The 20,641-nt window shown below is 38.8% G+C and overlaps 1 protein-coding gene across 3 annotated transcripts in view; it reads left to right on the top strand.

The window, feature by feature from the left end:
- The window catches only part of Agbl1 (ATP/GTP binding protein-like 1), an 800,368-nt gene that overhangs the window by 161,179 nt on the left and 618,548 nt on the right, over positions 1-20,641 (top strand). For all 3 annotated transcript variants that reach the window (XM_005381585.2, XM_005381584.2, XM_013512654.1), the window contains exon 16: positions 7,140-7,284. In XM_005381585.2, the coding sequence (XP_005381642.2) occupies positions 7,140-7,284 (145 nt within the window). The remainder of the gene's footprint in view (positions 1-7,139; positions 7,285-20,641) is intronic.

The following is a 20,641-nucleotide window of genomic DNA, read 5'->3' as shown; positions in this document are numbered from 1 at the left end:
GGAAGCCCATGTTAATAGCTTTTAGATTCATTAACAAGGCAATTGTTATGTGATTAAAGAGCAACAGAGGGGTAAGATGAAAACCATGCACGTATAATGTAAATTCATTTTTCATATTCCAGCAATGAATACAACCCAGATGAATGGATAAGATTGCTCCATTGTAATGTAGTTTGTTTTACAATACTTTACCACATTATGTTAGCATATTTCCAATAATATGATGTAACAACAGGATAGATATGCATAGTCTCTCTTCACTCACAAATCAGAGCACCTCTTGCTGTTATAAAATGCCTTTTATTATAAAGTACCTTTCTAACTACATGCTTACTCATCACAGTCATGGGGTTGTTCTGCTTTAGACAATTCCTTTGCCTTATTCCTGCTTTTTTATTCATTTGGAAGAACTTTAGTTCCTTCTTTCCTGTGTCCTGCCTGTAGAACTTTAGTTGTACTTCTGTCGTGCTGCTAAACTCCCAGGCTTAATGTTATAGGTTAAGGGACTGACGGGGTGCTCGTTGTGGGGAGAAACGTGAATCATGGTACCTGGGTACCCATATACAAAGGTGACATCCAGAAGGAAAGGGATTGGGAGCTGACAGGATGAGGGAGAACTGTAAAGGTGGAATGATTACTTTGTGGGACCAGTTGTCAGTTCCAAGTAGTCCCCAAATTATTTTGCTCATGTGCCACTCGATGTGAACAAGATACAGTTGTGATTCACTGATACAGATTTGTTTGTAAACTTTTAAAAATAGATGATACACCCACAGTTATATTAAAATTATGTGCATTAGAAAACATGCCAAAAGTGAATTTTAAATGATGAAAATTATGAAACAAATAATAGTTTTTGATAGCTCTGGTCACATTATGCCTTTACAGTGGAGTCCACCATTCAAAATACAGTTGTAAAGAGTTTTATGGATAATTTTGAAAATTTATAGTGAACTTCCCAGGTCTAATTAGGTTATTTTTACATAAGTGAGTGTTATTGAGAATAAGCTGATACAGAAGGCGGGGTGTGGGAGGGTATAGTGTGGTATTCTCTTTTCTCGGTCAATTGTGCTTATAATTTAGACTCATTAATTGATGGCTTCTAAGTAGAATGTTAAAAACACTAATAATCTATGTTAAGAGGTTTAGTTTAATTTAGATAATATAATCTATAAATCCGGCAGAACAAGCTTCTGTAAACTTAAATATCTTGACAGAAGCTAAAAGCAAAAGGAGGACTGGGGAGTAAGCTATCCCTGGTCCCCCTCAGGAAACGTCCTCAGCACTCACTGATACTTAACTGTCTCACCGATAAACATAGTTGCTGTATTATCTAATGTGTTTTGCACAGTCCATCCCTGGAGTGCAGCAGGGAAGAATGGATACAATCGCTGACCCATAATCTTGCTTTTTTTGGTACCGGGAATCGAACTCAGGAGCTTGCGCTTGCCAGGCAGGCGCTGTGCCGCTGAGCTATTACCCAGACGATCTCGCTTGTTTTGTCACCGCTCATCATGCAGAGTTGACGTGGACTGCGTAAAGGCAGTTGTGTCAATCTTAATATTAATTATGAGACAAATAATTTCTTATTATTTAGATAATTAAAAATTTAAGAGAAAATGTTGTTTTCTCCCTGTGCACAACTGACCATCCTGCTCCTCTCTTGGAGGACCTTCCACCTCTTCTCTCCTGCCCACATCTCCCACCCACCTTGAGGACCACTTGTCTAGAAAATAAAAAACGACCCTCAATTAGAAGAGCATAAATGAATAGGCCTATTTTTCCATACCTCTCATAGAAGTAAGCAAGGGCAGTTTTCGTTCCCATTTCATTTGCTTTTCCGTGGCCTGCCTCTCCCTCAGACACAGCCTCATACCTTTTTGAATTCTCTCCCGGCTCTGATCTGAAGTAATTTTGGTGTTGAAGGACAGAGGGAGGGAAGCCGTGCGCTCTGAGCGGCCGTGTAATACACAGCGGCTGATCTCTTCTGACATTTATCTCCGCTCGTGAGACGAGATGGAACAGCTCACTCATGAAGATGAATGTCATACAAGAGCTCAGCCATCACGCATCCTTCCGCGGGATCTCAGGAGAGAGATTTGGTGCTGTATAGAGTATCAGAGACGCTGCGGCGCAGGGAAAGCTGGCGATGCCTACGCTGCTGTGCATTATTAGATCCCGTTAAGTGGCATGGCGCACCCTTGTTAAGCAGACCGTCATTCCTGCAAGATCCTCTAATTCACTCTCTGCCTTGACATTTGCTGATTTCAGGCATATGCAGGAAAGAAAAAAAAAAGGCGTCTCAGCAGCATATTTTTAAGTACAAATGGAAAAAGATTGAGTCCACAACTATGCATTTGTGTACTTTGCTCCTTGCTTCATTGAAGACTTTGTGATTACCAAAGTGCCCATCTTTCCAAAGATAAATGATCCAGAGAAGGGGAAGCCATGGGGAGCTTTTTAATTGTGGAGCCGCTGGTTGTATCCAGTCAGGTTATCTACGATCCAAGATGAGTTATTCAGCATCAGGCAATCTGAGAGCACACTTGTTCTTTTCTTCTCGGCCAGGTTTCTTTTTCATCTGGAAAAGTAGATGGAGGAGTGAAAGTTTTTGGAATCAAATTTCCACCCCTCATTCATGGCGTGACTTTGGCCAAATTATTCCAACTCTTCTCAACCTTAGATTCTTTGTCTATAAAATGGACACAGTAAAGATGCGTGTACCTAACAGCCGTTCTGAAGATCAAATGGTAGGAGACGAATCAGTGGGACGCTCAGAATAGTGTCTGTGCATAGCACATATTCAGTGAATGCTAGTAATTATAATTGATAGCATCAAATATCAACACTAGGGAGAATAGTAGTCTATCTATCAATTTCACTATCTTTCATCTGGAGTATTTCACTATTATTTTAGAACCAAAGTTTATAGATCGCCCTAATTTATGAAGACTAGAACTTCAGTTTCTTACATGCTGAGTTGGATCTTTTGTCTTTTTATCCTATTTCTAAAAAGCAAGTGATATAATAATAATAATAATAGAAAGCCCTTAGTCTCAGAGCTCATCTCACACCCAGGATTGAATCCTGTTTACTGTACTTGTGTGGACTCGCTCATGGCACTTAACATTAAGGTGATAGTGGTCCTGTCTGTAGAACCCGTATAACAATAGTGTACTTACCTTGAAAGGATGTTAAGATTAGACCTATAATATGTTAAATATCCTAACTATCATTCCTGGAGTCCTAAGTCTATTTTCTCTACAGACTTCAACTGAATGCTGTCATGTTCAGGCAAGATACAAAAATGCTAAGCATAATGATACACAAATGAATAAGCCTGATCCTTACTATAAAGTGTCAGCCATGCAGGTGATAAGAGCTGTGTGAAAGGGGGATGTCAAGAAAGACTTTCTGAAAGAGCAAACATTTAAGTGTTGAGGGAATGAGAGGACTCAGCTAAATGAAGAAGAGGGAAGGGACTGTCCATAAGAAAGGAGAGTACGAGAAGCCGCTAAAATATGAAGGGTGAATGTTACTTCTTTGCAGACATCCCTCAGTATGTTCCCATTGTAACTGAGGACACAAAAACAACTTGTTGATGGATCTTGCTCTGTCACAGACCAATTGATGTGTCACAAGCCTAGTGTCTCCCTTTAGAGATTTAGCAAATGTTTCATCTTGCAGATGATGATATTGGGAACCGTTAAAGGTCTCCAGAGAAGAGTTTTGCTGTGGAGACAGCCATCTCATGCACAGCTTCTACCACTGTATGGCCACAAGCAGACTCCACTGGGGAAATCTGAGGTCTACGTAGGTTCAGCTAAAGTTAGACCCCAGCATAGGACTGTAACAAAAACTCATTCTAAATGAGGTGACATTCAGTTTCTTAAATTTGACTATTAAACTACAAGGAGTAACACATTTGGTGTGTGGGTGTGCTGGAGTATGAGAAGGCAGATTTCACATAGTTAAAACTATCACACTTGCATTCTTACCTTCAATCAGTAGGACCGTGGAAGCTCAAGAGGTAAGAAGAAATAAGAATTAGCCCATCTTATTTCCCTTTCTCCTTCACTATACCTCTTCTTCTCTCAGACTCCAGGTTTGGTTTGAATGTGGAGAGAGGATCAGGACAAATACAGATATTTCATTGTTTTAATTTCTCTCTTTCTTGCTCTCTTCTGTGGTTGAGTTTGCATAGGGCAAATATGCTTAATGGTGTCCTTAATAATGCAGTGGGAAAGCTAAAAAGGAACAAGAACCATACCAGTAAGATCACTGTCACTTGCCTTAAGGGCATTGTCTTAGTTATTTTTTTCTTATTGCTGAGACAAAATACCTGACACCCAAAGTTAAGGGAGGAAAGGTTTATTTAGCTCACAGTTTGTGGAGGTTTCAGTCCATCATCGACTGGCTCCAAGGGAGGGTTGCATGGAAGACAGGCATTGCAGAGGAGAAACAGTTCATGGATGGCAGAAGTAGCAAAGCAAGCAAGGGACAAGACAAGTCTCTTTCTGTCCCTTATATTGTATCTAGGCTACTGGGATTAGAGTGATGCTCAATCAATCAGTGGACTGATTTAGTAATCACAAGCCCTTAATCCCTGCATCACACATTCTAGATGCAGCCACCTCTGAAAAAGCTCTGCCTATGATTGCATGAGGCTTTAGGGTAACATCTAGACCCAAACCATAGCAGGCATCTATTATTTTTGAGTCAAGATACAGATTTTTTGCAACCATTTGTAGGTGCAGAACTGGCAATATTGAGGCACTAGATGTGTTTTTCCATCAGCCTTTTCACAAATGTTTGTGTGTGCACATGTACGTGCATTCACTCAAATATATATGCTCACAGGTGAAGCACCCTTGCGTGTTTTGATTGGCTCTCCCAGGGTCACTTTTATTTCATTGGCTTTTCCACTGTAAGGAGCTGTAATTGACTAAAATGTGTTGTTTACCTAGGAATAAACTGAAAATGCCTTTGCAATGGAGCCTTTATGGGTGAAACCAGAAAGCAAATAAAAGATGGAATATATGTGTCTTGCATGACTTATAAGCTGTCATGTGCTTTTTTGCATATTTTCTAATAACCAGAGTCTTAGTTTTTGGAAAAACTTCAGAACTTTGAAGAAATATGTAAAAAGTAGACCAATTAGGTATCAAGATTTACAAGGTGTGATTGAAAAATACAGTGAATTTAAATTTTTTAAAAAATTAGTACAGTACAAAAGACACATTGCTATTAATCTTCCTCAAAATATTCCCCCTTGCTTTTAATACATGTCCCATTATTTTTGCCACTTTCTAAAGCAGTGCTGGAAATCCTTTTTTGTGAGTGTCTTTTATGAGGTATGGTTAAAAATACTGTGAATAGTGCTACCAGGTTCTGTCCATCAGAAAGGTATGCTTATAAAAAAATCATGGTGTGGCCTCATCTACTTTATTCACTGGACTTGGCACTGTGTGAGTTCTGGCTCTCCCCCAAAGTCAAAATGACCATGAAGGATAAATATTTTGAATCAACTGAGGATATCAAGGAAGCCATGACAGTAAAAATGAAGACACTCATGAAAGAGGACTTCCAGAACTGGTTCAGAGAGTGGCAAGAACTATGGGCTAAGTGCATTTGAAGTGAAGGGCAGTATTTAGAGGGGTGTTAATAGCACTATGTCTTTTATTCTAATACATTTATAAAAAATTTGAAAGTTCCCCCATTTAAAAATTTTTATTTTATTTGTAAGCACAAAGGAAATGGTTTTTATTAATGTGATGTTGAAATTTGGTGGGACCATCACTTAGTGCATGGGTTGTGTTGGGATATCCTTTTTCCCTAGAGTGACCATGGTTCAGGTTACTATGTTGACAGAGGCTGACGCAAGTGAAACATATCAAGCTGCAGTTGGTGGGATCATCGCCTTCTTTTATTTCTGTCCCTGGTTTTATAAAAATTCAAATCTCACAAAACCATAAGAAATATGATTACAGATTTTCTTTGGCTCCATTCTTACATGCTTTTTGTTTTGTTTTGGTGGGAAATAGCATGTAGGTAGCAAAAAGGCAGAAAAGAATAGCCTATGATTTTTATATTTTGCAAGATATGCAGAAGAGTAGCAGTCTATTTTTCTTTCTCTCCTACTCCCCCTTTTCCCCTAATAAAGCCAAAAGTACAATAGGCTAGTGAGCCAGCTCTGTGGTGTTCCAAGGTGCAAATGCATCTTTTGGTGTCTGGGTGTATATTGCATTGTCATGCAGCCTATTGCTAACATTTCCCCGGACAGTTTGCATGGCTGTCTCAGAGTCAATGGGCAGAGCACGAACACAACTAGCAGCACGTGCAGAAAATATTGTTTGGAATATTCTTCTGGGTGCAGTTTTCTTTGATACTGTTGTCTGAGGTATCAAGACGGGTTTTTCATCTTTGACAAAAGAACAGTGCATTATCAAGCTTCGAGATGCAAAACTCCATTTGGGGTGACAAATACATTCCTTTGGGAAGAAAGTGTTAGGGGAAAGAACAAAAGCTTTGCAGCCAGAGAGATCTGGGTTTGAGTCCTGTTCCCATCATTTACTTGCCTTGAGACATTTGGCAAATTAATTTTTCCAAGTTTTCATTTCTTTATCCACACAGTGGATTATTTCAATAATAAGATGACATATATTAAGGGCGGAGTTGGAACTCAGCATGTAGTGGTGACCGCTAATAAAATCCATTTGGCAGCTGGAGGGGAAAGGAAAGAGCTGCATCTTGTGTGGGCTGGGACAGACAGGGATTAGAGGAACCCAAATTTGGGTAATGAAGTGATGTCTGCAACTGACACAGAATTATTTACATTTCCTTCTATTTTCTAGCTCAATGACTGTAGACTTCATTTTTAGACACAGCCAGGAAGGGCCCATGGCATGTATGCCACAATTGGGAGTCACATGGGCCAGGCTTATGCACTGCTGAGCCAACTTGTGACCTGGCTGTGTGTTTACTTGCACATTTCTCTGTTTACTAAATTTCACACACAAAAGTGTTTTGAGTTAAGCCTGTTTTGCTAGTATATAACACACAGGGTTTATAGCATCTAGGACTCTGTGTGACTTTCTCCCTACCCCTCCCTCCCTCATTCTCTTCTCTTACTTCTTTAGAAATCATTATCGACAGAGTGCAGCTGTCATGGGCGGAGCATCTGGGAAGTGCTATTACACCCTCACCTTCGCTGTCACCTTCCCACACAGTGAGGATGTCTGCTACCTGGCCTACCACTATCCCTACACATACACGGCCCTCATGGTAACTTCCTCTAACACTATTATCCTCGCTGGAAGGGCAGGGGTTGGGGATTCTCTGAGGTTTTCCTGAGAATATTCCAGAGACCCTGGCATTCTGGGTGGGTGGGTAGACCAGAAGTATTTCCTTTGTAAGTGGGCCAGATTTTATTGTCCTTACCTTGGTGGCTTTTTGTCCCCTTCCCTGGACTGAGTAGGGGCTGAGTCATGTCCAGCATCCTTCTGAAGGCCCTAGTTGTGTACAGGTTGAGTATGGGAGGCAGGTTGAGTATGGGAGGCAGAGACTTTTCTTAGGGGACCTGTCATTAAAAAGTCCTCAAGTTAAGCATGAAGCAGTCAGATGGACATTGAACTGGGATCAAACCATATAAGTAAGCTGCATTGCAAATTAAAGGGCTCCTCATGGAGGAAATGGAGTGGAAGGCAGGAAGGAGGCAGCTGGAAAACTACCTGGTCTGTGAGCAAGCGGCCATCACAGCTTTTCTGGTGTTTTTCCTGGCCGTGGGCTGGAGGCTCCTTGAAGGACAGGATCCAGGGAGGACAAGCAGAGAAGACAAATAAAACACAGAATTACTGGTTACTTGTGATCTTTTTATGAGTGTGTAGCAGAAGCCAATCCATACTCACAGCATTCCTGTGTTCTGTAAGGCCCTACAAAAAATTCAGGAGAAAACTTTGAGTCAACAGACTGCTTAGCCCCTGCAGTTTTCTGTCATTTGAAAAAGTTGGCAAACTATTGCTTTCCTTAGCTGTTTCCTGAGTAGCTCAAGAATTAATGACTTATAGTATCTTCTCCAAAGTGCTTTCACCCTCTGTGTTAATGTAAAATGTTATTAGCATATTTATAAAAATATGTGCATATATGATTCTATGGATTGTTTAGCCTGAAGGATGAGCATTTTCATTTTAAGACTGTGATAAGGAGTTGGGAAAAATAATAACTACATGAACACCTTTCCTTCCAAAAGAACTGCTCAGGTGTAAATGGAAATGTTTTTCATTGAGCAGGCACGTCTTAAACCACTCAGCTAACCACTCCATGAAAGTGCGTCTGTCCTCCTCTCCATATGTTGTCTTGCCTAAAGAAAGCTTTTTATTGGTTTCCAGATTGTAAAAGATACACAACTAGTATTATTTGTGTAGCACACGTACAAGCTGAAGAAGTTAATCCAAGAAATGTGCATCGTACGCTATGTTAAAACAAGCCATGTTTGTTATAAAGTGTTTTTTGCCTTTCGGGGTGTAGAACAGGGAAGATTCATGACTCCCTCCACAGCTGTTTTTACTGTCTCTGTCGTGAAATGCTGCACGTGAAAAGTCTACTGGGGAAGGGGATTCTTTTCTGAATATTTGTTTGTCTTTTCCATTGGAAGAAGGGACCATGGGTCCAGGAAACTGTTCTTTTCACTCATTGGAGTATCTTGGACCGGCTGAAATTCTTGGTGGCTGCTAATATAAAACAGAATTCAAACAGTTTGGGAAGCTATCTAATTCATCCTTCACATTTATGGATGCAAAATCTGAAACCCAGAAGACCCACATCTGGCTAGCAGCCAATCAGGGAAAAGCTTGCTGTTCTTTGATATCAATTCCTGTGGTCTCTCTACTCACTGCAGAAGTGGAAAACAAATTCAGATGAATTTCTGCTCTGAGGTCAGCTCAGTGGCCTTGCTAGTAGCAGTATACAATAGCTACTAAAATGCAGTCAAGTTTTCTGTAAGTACATGTATCCATGGGGTTATGTCACGATAGAGACATGTTTGATAGTTGAGTTAAAATGATCAACCATTGTTTTCATGTGAAATGCTGAGTACTATGGGTGTGATTCAGCTGAGGCGTAAAATTTCTTATCAAACACGGTCAGCTCTTATTGCAGGATGGTCTGATGGGCTCTTGCTAGATGGCCACAAGCTGGTTCAAAGTCTGTAACCGTTGCGTCCCGGCCTTAGCCCCACTTGGATGCCCACTTAATTTTTGCAGAATTAGAGCACAGGGTATAAAATTTTAACTGATGAATAATGTTGTAATTAATTGAGTCATTGGAATCAATGGAGAAATAATTTCCTCTTGAACGGAGACAAAAACACAAGAGAAGTGGACCCTGTCAGGCCCTTAGTCTCACTGAGAGGGTGAGAGAGGCCTTGTTAGTTGATCTTTATTGACTTGTTGCTTAGCCTATTGACTATGAGATTTTGAGTAGAGTTAACGGAAAGAGAGGCAGGAAAAGAGAGACATTTCTATTTCTCCTAAGTGAGCAGAACAGGGGTAGAAAGATAATTTGTCACTTGAAAGTAAAGAACGTATTTTAGGTTTTACATTTCTGATAATTCATAGTCTTAGTCTTCTCTAGGTTTAAAATAATAATTGACTCTGTGACTTCTCTTGAAATACCCTTCTTCCTCTGTAGATAGAATGAGTACATTCTGTAACATACACTAGTCATTTTTATTTTTTGGACATGTCCTAAGGAGAAATAGTTTTTCTTCCAACAAATCAGTGATAAATTAAATGCAAATGATACCCCAAGGGCAGAATTAACTGTATGTTACTTGAGGGTTATGCTGAGGGATGGAAAATACATTTCCATGTGGAATTCACAATTTGTAAATCTCTTGTAATATGGATTATGTTTAATAATTGCAGACATCTTTATAGTGGAGGACTTGTATGCTGGATATTTTCCTCCATGAATACAATTTTGAAACTTTAAAAATGTTATTATTCTCTTACAATAAGAGAATTACTATTTGGTTCTCTCAAACTGATATCTTCCAGATGCTTGCCAACAATTCTGTTGCATAATTGTCCAAATTATAGCATTAAAATAAAGCTAAAAGAGGTATAATATTATCATTCTGAAGCAAACAAAAGGAGTTGTTTCAATCAGCCATATCAGAATATCGGTAATTGTAATGATTGTTAAAATGTTGTTTGTTTTGCTTGCTAAAGGTTGGGATTATGTTTTGGATTGTCTCTAGGAGGCAGCCGTGGTAGTAGTAGCCTTCTGAAATGGGTATTAATCCATCTTCTGTAGGATGCTGTAGGAGATAAGGACATGGGATCTCACTGAAAACTTAACCTGTCTAAATTGTTAAGATACAAGAAAAGTGATTATAAGTAGGGTTGGGAGAACATAAAGCTCTTAAAGCATAGTGGGGGACTTTTCCCTAGACCCACTGTGGAAGACGTTACCACAGTTACCTTCTGAGATGAGAAACGGAGTGTGGTGTAGGGGAGGAAATCAAGGGAGAGCGGGCAGGGAGGGAGGAAGAATGCCATAAGCTCAGACTAAGCAGAGAGCTGAAGCAGTGTCAGATGAGGAATGTTGACCTGTATGTGGTAGATCAAAGATGCAATGAGTAAACCATAAATCAGTGCCGTCAGGTAACCAATAGAGAGAGACCCATCTTTATATGGGACAACACAGAAGACTGGTGCGATAAAGGGCCTTGATATTGAGGAGGTGAATTTGCAGGTCCATCCTGAAGGAGCCAAGATGTGAAAGAATGGTAAAATCTTCTTCCACAAGGAAATCTGAATTCCAGAGTCTGGAGTACAATGTAAGAACAAGCTCTGGAGTTAGACAGGCCTGGAATGGAGCCCCGGCTCTGTGTTCCTTATTTTGTAGTCATGGGCGAAGTATTTAATTCCTCTCAGCCCCAATTCTAATGTGTAGAATGGAACAGGCTGTTCTAAAGATTAAATGATTAATCTGTGGAAAGTATTAGTAAAGTGTCTACATCTGTGCCTACATCTACTAAGATTTAGATGATAAACACTAGAGCATTTACGGTTTCCTTTACCATGATGTATGTTCATTTTCTCTGTTGGACTGATTGGGTATGCTTTTCATTATTCATGCTAAAATTAACAGTATATAAAAATCCAAATAAAGACTAAAAAATAGACTACTGATGATTTCCTTAGGGTGGTTGATTATGATTTTTTCTTTATGCATTTTTAAAAATAATCAGTAGTAACACTTTATTTTTAATGGGAAAAGGATAGTCAGATTCTCTTTTCTTTATAATTGACAAATCTGTAAGCAGACACCTAGAGACTTACTGTTTCTCTCATTCTTAAAATAAGTCATAGGGGTTGTAGAATGTGGCTGAGTGGTACTGCATGTCCCTGGGATGTACTAGGTGCTGGGTTCCTTTTCCAGCATTGTCAAAAACAAAGAGAAAACCCAATCAAACAAAGTTAGTCCTTTCGTTAGTTAGAGTGGTATTATCATTATCAGACTGGGACTGTTAAAGTGCATTGGAACATGCTTAAAGCATGTTCCGTAGCTTTTATTTCACTTAAAAGTGTTGTTCTTATTTGTTCTCCTGTGATGAGAAGTCTTCAACTGTCTGATGAGAGTATTTAAGGGACAACTCAGAACTAGGTAGTGCACAAATAAAATAGGCCATTTCCTTAGGGGTGGGCTTTCTTTTAAATTAGGGGAACAGGGAGTGCAGTACTTGAGGGGATAACAATAAGAAAGGAATGATTTTCAAGTGTACAGCACTTCCCACTTTACCAGTAGCCAGCATCAGGGTCACCTGCTGAGGTCTGGGTAAGTCTTTTATGGAAGTTTTAAAGGAAGTAGCTGATAAAGAACAGGGAGACAGAGGACTCCCACAGAGAGACCACGGTGAGGCTGCAGGCTAAGGTTATCAGCTGGGGATCTTTCACAGACAGGATTTTCTTTGAAGAAGTCAACTTCTCCACAATTGTTTTGAACTCATTCCCAGTTTTATAAAGCGACCCATCCTCCCTTGCACAGGGCCTTAATTACAATCAGTTGGTATGTGCGTGCAGAGGCCCTGCTTCTTTCATTGATGATCCTAACAATAGCCAATTAGGCAGAGCCTTTCTGGACCTCAGGTGGGAGCATTTCACCTGGAGGTCATTCCTGGAAAATAAGATAAAGTCATTTTTGCAGAAAGAAATCCAACAGAAGTTTATAATTGCTTTACTTTTAGCAGTCTTCTGTGTGACTAGAGCTCAGATAATGCCCTCAGTGTGGAAGTGTTCCATATTTAATACATGTTTTTGGTGGTAGGTTCAATAGAAGTGAGATTTCAATAGGGGGTTCAGGGACACAGTACAGGGAAAACTGCAGTTTGCAGAAAACAAGTTTAAGCTAAAAGATATTAGGCATTTGTTGAGTTCTAATGCTATTAATTATAAATGTAGCAATAAAACATTAACAGAATTTATGGGGGCAGAAGACTCTCAAACCACTTGCTCCTGCTACGTGGCAAGGGAGCATGTTAAGGAAACACTGCTGGGTTGCACAGCATCTGTGGGCACAATGATGCTATTTTGACTTCTTTCTTCTTTTAGTCAATGGTACTTGATAACTTCCACATGCAAATGTGCTGCATGATTTTTTTTTTCCTTTGGTATTGATTCATATGTTGTACCAAAGAGTTGTGGCCTATTTATAACATCACAGAACATTGGTCTTTTTTTTTTGAGAAGGCTCAGTTATTAAGCAGACTGTCCATCACCACACTAGCACCCCCTCAGTAAGAGCTCTTGTGGCTACAGTAAAATGTGAAATAAATAGCAATGAGGAAGGGGCGATGCAGGGAGGAGAAGGAGAGAGATCAAGCTCATGGAGACAAATTGATAAGGTAGTGTTTTCCAAAGCATGGTGTGTAGCACTCCAGTTTTCTGAGATCTTTAGAGAAGAGTTTAATGGTCATCTAAATTCATGAGGCATTGTCTGCTAGTTTTTCTTTTGAGCATTCGCAATGCATACTGGCATATTAGGGAATCAGAGAACTCCTACAATCATAATATATACTCATTTTATTAATTTCCTCTTTTCCAAATGCTTTGGTATAGACTTCTTGCCTCCTCTATCCCCCCTCCTTTATCTCAGCACATATTAACATCTTGCAGGGTACTTTTTGAGGAAGGCTGCATCAGTTTCCTTTCTTAATTTTGGAGCCTGGAATCTTCACAGGAGTTATGAGGCAAGATCCACTTAGTCTAGATTTCCATTAAAAATATCATAAGAGCAGATTTTACCCAGAAATATATGAAAGGGATAAAATACAATTTGTTCATGATCACAATGTGTATAATCTTAATACAACATTATCCATTATCTGTAAGTAAGGTATTGGAATTTCTCTTTTCCAGAGTGCCTTAGAAATAAGGCTTCAAGGTGAAGACATTGTTCTGGGACTTCCAGATATCTACCTCTTATATCAGGGTTTTAATTAATAATTTAGCATTGATTTTCTCTTTGACTTGTGTATTTCTTTCATAAAACAATTTTCTACTTGTCTACTTTCTTTTATTGTCAGAAAATACTGTTTGTACAATTGCTCTTTCTAACAAACTATCTAGTGAGTTTTTAATGACTATATACGATTAATATGTTATACTTTCATGAATTTTTGAGGAAAATATAATAAAAGATTGTTTTTAAAAGACAAGGTTTGACATATATCTAAAAAATAGCATTAAAATGCTCTGTATCATTTTTTTAAGTACTGTGATGCTTCCTTAAAATTTTCTATTCCTAGTATGATTTTTCACCTTCTGCTGTTTTCTGTTATATATTTCAATCTCATGTTATTTGATTCTTAAGATTTATGAGTTTTATGTTTATTGCGAATTGTGCCCTTTATCTAAATAAGATTTTAAAATCCTATTTAATGCGCTTGATCTTGAATACAACTTTGTCATATATTACTGTTGCTATGCCTGCTTAATTTGTTTGCTTATCCTTCTAGTTTCAATATTTCTCCCATAAAATGTTTGAGTAGAGGGAAGCAAAATAAAGAAATAATGTAGAAGTGCTTCTCATAGTCAATATGCTTCTTTAATTTTACTCCTTACATGCCACATGCATTGCACTTTAAAAAAATCTGAAGGCTCTTGCCATTTAATAAGACTTATTAACTCATTTATACTTTTAGCCATTTTTATTACTCCTGTCCTTTTGCTTTTATGTTTTTTTCAATGCTTCATTGATATCTTTTCTTTCTTTCATTTTCTCACGCAATGCGATCCATATTTTTTTAATTCTTCCCTCCGGTGTCTATAACTCTACTAGTGCTTCATTTTTAGTTCTTAAAAATAGCATACTTGAACTTATATTTCTCTATTAACAACAGCAGCTAACACTGAGTGTTTCTTAAATAACAGATGCTTTTTGTTTTGCTTTTGTTTTTGTTTTTTTTTTCTTCTGGTACCAGCAATCGAACCCACGACATTGCGCTTGCCAGGCAGGCCTTGTGCTGCTGAGCTAAATCCCCAGCCCTTGACAGATGCTTTTTGCATGCATTATATAACTAAATAATACAACTACTGCATGAGTTACACAATGGTACATTTATACACATTTTAAAGATGAGAAAACTGAGTCACAAAGAGTTAAATAAAGAATTTCCATAGTCTTCCCAGAATCCACAGCCAGAATGTTACCATAGGCAGTTTGACTCAACATCTGCCCTCTTTGTTGGCTTTCTTTCTATTTTTATGTTTGTATTATTCAGTAACTACATTTTTAATATTCATTTAGGCTTAAACCTTGTTTAACTGAATTTTTATTATAATCCTCATATTCTTTAGCTTGATTTTGGGGTAACTGATGTGTGTATTCAAGTCACTATTTTCCATAGAGAAAAGATGATATGTTTTCTGAGCTCTTACATATCTGAACATGTTTGCTGCATTTGTTTGTGAATAAAACTTGGCTAGTATAGGTATATAGGGTTATAATCTTTCCTACTTTCAAACCTAGGCATTACACCCTTTCCTCTGGCATCTAGTGTTGCTGAAGCAGTGTGAGCTGAGCTGGCTTATTTTTGTGTACAGATATACTTACAATAGGTGTATTTACAAACACACTTACAGGGCCTGACCAATGGAAAGACGCAAGGCCTATTCTGCTCAAAGCATAGTGCTGTTGGGTTTAGAATGAGTCATTTGCAGAAGCCTAAAGAATAGGGGAAGAATATAGGGAAGACAGAAGCCAACAACACAGCACACATGGAAAAGGTTTAGTCAAGGTCATTGGACTCCCAAGTACAGGTTTCTTGGTTCCAGCCATGCGTCCTGATGGAATTGTGTGGTCATGAGAGAAGGTCTGAGTATGGACCATCTTAGCCTAGGAAAGCTATCAACACTGAGGCTCCTTCAGGCATGGCTGCCAGAACCCTCTAGGATGTGTGTTTGTGTATATTCAGTTTAGCTACAGTGTTTCCTCATGGGATGTGGCCGCTGCCCAATCTGTAGCACAGGTGCATCTTCTGAATACCTGGGACTTGTTACTCGGTGAATAACCATAAAATGCATCACACAGATTGCATATATAGGCATCAGCTGACTCCTCATTTATCTTGATCCTAGGAGAGTCTTCCTACAAGTCCTTTACTTAGTAATGTGCAAAAGCCGGGTACTTGAAATGTCATTAGAACAACCTGTTTTGAAGGCAGAGGTGAGTTTACTGTTGATGTTGGTGTGGTAGGCAGAATAATGGCCCTCCAAAGACGTGCAAGTCCTAATCCCCAGAAACTGTGAAGATGCTACTTTAGAAAAGGACTTTGCAGACGTGATTGACGATTTTGAGGTAGGAAAATTATCCTGTATCCTTAGGCCCAGTGTAATTGCAAGGGGTCCTTATAAGTGAAAGAATGAGAGGAGAGAGTAACTGCTGGAGAAAGAGGTGTTATTTATTAAGAACAGAGGTTGGGGGTGATGAAATTTCTGGCTTTGAAGATGGTGGAAGACACTGTAAGCTAGGAAATGCAGGTGACTTCTGTCAGCTGGGAAAGGCAAGGTACCAGCAACTCTGCAAGGAGCAGAACCCTGGAGACACCTTGGTTTTACTCAGGGGGACCCACTTTGGACTTCGGTGCTCTAGAATTTTGTTTTTTAGCTTATTAAATTTGTGGTGATTTGTTACAGCAGTCGCAGGAAACTAAAACTGACAAAGGACAAAGACTGTGGCAGAATATTGATATGTGCTTGATGACTGTCTTGATAACTAATGGAACTGTATGAGTGCTTGATAAGTATCTCAAAGGGGAAAGAACAAAACTGAGATTTTTTTTCTGCTTGAGACAAGGTCTTGCTCTATGGTACAGGCTGGCCTTAAATTCACTACATAGCCCAAGCTAGCCTCTAACTCACAGTAATCCTCCTGCCTCAGCCTCTAGAGTGCTGGGATTACAGATGTGAGCCATCACACCTGGCCAAAATTGGGATATTTACTGAAACTTTAAACTCTGGTTTAAAGGCAGATGTCTTTTTTAAAAATGAAGTTTATTGGTACAGTTTAGATATACATAATGATCATATTCACCATAGGGAACTTGTACCTGTACATGGTATATCTTAATTCCTCTTTTTTTCCCAGTCTCCTCCCCTTCCTTCAACCTGTCTTTCCCTCCTTATTTGCGAAGCTTTATTTCCATTATATCCTCCTTTTATCATTTATTATTTTTTCTTTCTTTCCCTTTCCTTTCTCCCTCCCTAGTTCCTCTTTTCTTTTGAACCATTTCTTCTTATTTCACAGTATCTGTTGTACATTTGGGTCCTTATTTACTTTTTCAGTTTCTCACACCAGGGATACAGTGAAATATTTACACATATATATCTGATTTTTTCATTTAAAGATATAGTCTCAAGGTGCCTCCATTTACCTAGAAGGGTCTCAAGTCTATCCTTCTTCACAGCTGAGTAGTACTCCATTATATAAAAAGAAACCACATTTTTTTATTCATTTCTCTATTGATGGACATTTAAGTTGTTTCCAGGATTTAGCTATACAAACCCATATGCTGCTATTAACATGGGTGTGCATATATTGCTGTGGCATGATAATCCTCTGGGGAAGATACCCAGAAGAGGACTAGTTGGGTCAAATGGGATCTTTAATCCTATATTTTGAGGAATCTCTACAGTGACTTCCACAGTGGTTGCACCAGTCTACCCTCCTACCAAGAGTGGAGAAGCATTCCTTTTTCCTCACAGCCCCATCAGCATTTGTTATTGGTGGATTCCTTGATGATAACCATTCCTTTTGGAGTAAGATAAAGGAGAAAAGAAAGAAAGAAGGAAGGGAATATATATATATATGTATATATATATATACACACACACACACACACATATACATATATATGTATATATGTATACACACACACATATATGTATATATGTATATATATAATTTCTGTTGGTTTATTGAAAGGAACAGTTAGTGCTTAATTGATCAATTTTGCATGCCTATGTCTGGTAATCTGAGCAACTACTTTGAAGATAATAATATGCAATATAACAACCATTGTTAATTTCCTATCATCTTGTTTTGGAATTCTGTATCTTTATTGGTTTTTAAAAATTCTCTTTAAAATTAATTTGTGTCTCTCAAATGAACAGGGATATTGAACGTTTTTTAATGTATTTATTTGGAGTTTCTACTTCTTCATCTGAGAAGTGCATATCCATCCCAGAGGCCAATTTTTAAATTGTGTCTTTAAATTTGGGGGGTTTGATCTTTTCAGTTGTCTATATGTTCTAGAGTTACATCCTTTGTCTAAAGAACAGCTAGCTAAAATTTCTTCTTTTTTTTTTTTTTTGGTTTTTCTCCAGTACCGGGAACCGAACTCATGACCTTGCGCTTGCCAGGCAGGCGCTTTGCCGCTGAGCTAAATCCCCAGCCCTAAAATTTCTTTCCCAATCTGTGGGTTGTCTTTTCATTCTGTTGGTGACTTCTTTTGCTATGAAAAAGCTTTTTAATAGGATGAAATCCCAGTTGTTGATTCTTTGTAGTATTTCCTGCGTGATCAGGGTTGTGTTCATGACATCTTTGCCTACACTTATGTCTTCAGGAATTCTGGATACTCTCTCTTCTAGAAAATTGAGTGCTTTTGTTTTAATATTTATATCTTTGCTCCATTTTAATTTTAGGTTAGTACATGGCAATAGACATGGTCTAGTTTTAGTCTTCAGCATGTGGACAGCCAGTTTTTCCAGTTCTAATTATGAAAGAGGCTATCTTTCTTCAAGTGAATGTGTTTGGCCCCTATGTCAAAGATAAGGTAACTGAGTGTGTTTGGAATTGTTTCTGCGTCTTCTAATCTGTTCCATTGATCTTCAGGTGTGTTTTTTTTTGCCAGTACCATGTTGTTTTTCTCACAGTAGCTTTGTAGAATATTTCCCCCTAAAGGTAGGTGCTTTTAGGCCCAGATTTGTGTGGGATGACATAAGGACCCTGGTGTAATGGTTTAAGGTTGTTGCATACTGAAAGGCAAAGATGTTGAAAAGGGAAGTTGAAAGAGTGTCACATCAAGGGTGGATTGATGTTTCAAGGTTTGCTCATCTCCCAAGGTGAATTCTTGTGGTGAATATTTATTTGTCATTTCTGTTTTCCTGGACCAGAGTGTTTCAGAAAAGTTGAACTGTGCTGTTGAGCAGGGCAATAAGAAAGTCATGCTAATGTGGACAGGAAGCCATATGGGTGTAGATTATCTTGGTGCTCAGTTGCAAAAGGATATTACCCTAGGCCAAATTTCAAGTGTCCCTAAGGCCAGAAGAAAGGCCATAGAACCATCTGGCACTTTTTTCCTTCCTTGGCACTTTTTCTTTTTCCTTGGAACTTAAATATCTTATTGGACACTGGGATTTTTACTTAGGATAGTCTTTTTCTTGTTTCCTGATGTATTAGTTTTCTGTTGCTGCTGTAATATATCACGAACTTAGTGGCTGAATCAATCATATTTTGTCTCTGTTTCATTTTATAGCTTCTTAAGTTAGAAGTGGAGCACAGATCTGAATGGTCAAAGACCAAGGTTTTTGACTATGTTCCTTCTTTAGGCTGTGTGTGTGTGTGTGTGTGTGTGTGTAGAAATCTACTTCCTTGTCGTTTCCAGCTTCTAGAAGCCCCCTGCATGCTTTTATTGATCATGTCTCACTTTTTTTAATCACTTGGGATTAGATTGGCTCTCACTACAGAATGCAGAATGTTCTCCCTATCTCATGTAAACCTCTATCCAAAAGTATCTGTGGCCATGTAAGATAACATACTCTTGGTTCTGAAGTGGAGAACATGGACATCTTCAGGGGTCACATTTCTGTCCACCACATCTGTAGTAAATCTTTCCCACATGTAAACACTTCCTCTGCCTTTTGAGGACACTACTTTCCTTTTCATAGTGTAATTATGAGTGTTTTATAAATATTTTCATAAGATTTGTCTCTGCTTCTGTTTGTGGCATTATGTAGCAGGCTTGTTAGTAGTAGAGGAACAAGATGAGTACTTTCTCCTTGGCCCCATTAGAACCTTGCTGAAAATTTTGATCTTGAGCTGGCAGGATAATCTCTGTGTGCTGATGTTTTCCTGCTGCAGAAGGGTGGCTCATCCTCTGTGGGTACTGAAGCTACTGTAAGCAGGCAGCTGTGACTGGGTCTGCAAACAGGGTGCAGGGAAATCTCGAGCTTGTTCATGACTAGTCCCAGGGTCTGGTTAGGGAAAATTCCTTAAGAGGTCTGAAGAATTATTTATCAGATGTCCTGGTTTCAATGGCAATTCCATTGTTTGCATTATTCTTTGTTTTTAATGAGTATTTAAATGAGGAAGTATGGTAGGGTAGGTGGTAGTTAGTTGCTGTGTTAATCTAGCCATCTCCAGGGTCAGTTGCTTTTTATTTCCTCCAGTGTGTTCATAACTCTCCTTTATTGCTTGGTCCTGTTGTGTTCCATGCTGCTGAAGCTCTGTCTCAGCTCCACAGTGCTTCAGCTATGCTGTGTCTTCAAGGTAATCGCTGCACACTTTATGTACCTTGGCCAGGGGAGGTGTGCTTTGTGTCCTAGCTCCTTACTTTCAGTGAAACTTGTAAAGAGATTTTTTATTAGACAGGAATGATGCTCCCTGTTCAACCTTGCCAAACTTCTAGGCTATAGGAATGGATGCTAGTTTTGTTAATTTATGTTTTGCAATACTGGGGATTGAATGTGGGGCCTTCACAATGAGCTACATCTCTAGTCCTTTTCTTTCTCTCTTTCATTTATTTATAAATTTTGAGACAGGATTTTGCTAAGTCCCTAACTTGCATAGGATGGGTTTGAACTTGAGATCTTTCTGCCTCAGCCTCAGGGAGTTCTGTGATTAGCGGAATGTGCCGCCACTCCCAGCTCTGAATAGCCCCTTTTTAACCACTCAATGTTTAATGTATATCACACAGATCAAAGTCACAAAAATACTTATAAACCATAAAGATTTAGCCAAAGTGAGTTGTTATTGCTGTCTGTTATTATTCTTTTTTTTTTTTTTTTTTTTGTTTTTTCTCCGGTACCGGGAACCGAACTCACGACCTTGCGCTTGCCAGGCAGGCGCTTTTTGCCGC

This window comes from Chinchilla lanigera, unplaced genomic scaffold (assembly GCF_000276665.1).
Source record: "Chinchilla lanigera isolate Chin_1 unplaced genomic scaffold, ChiLan1.0 scaffold00015, whole genome shotgun sequence".
NCBI lineage: Eukaryota > Metazoa > Chordata > Mammalia > Rodentia > Chinchillidae > Chinchilla > Chinchilla lanigera.
Note: the sequence above shows the minus strand (reverse complement) of the source record. Positions and strands in the feature narration are given on the sequence as shown.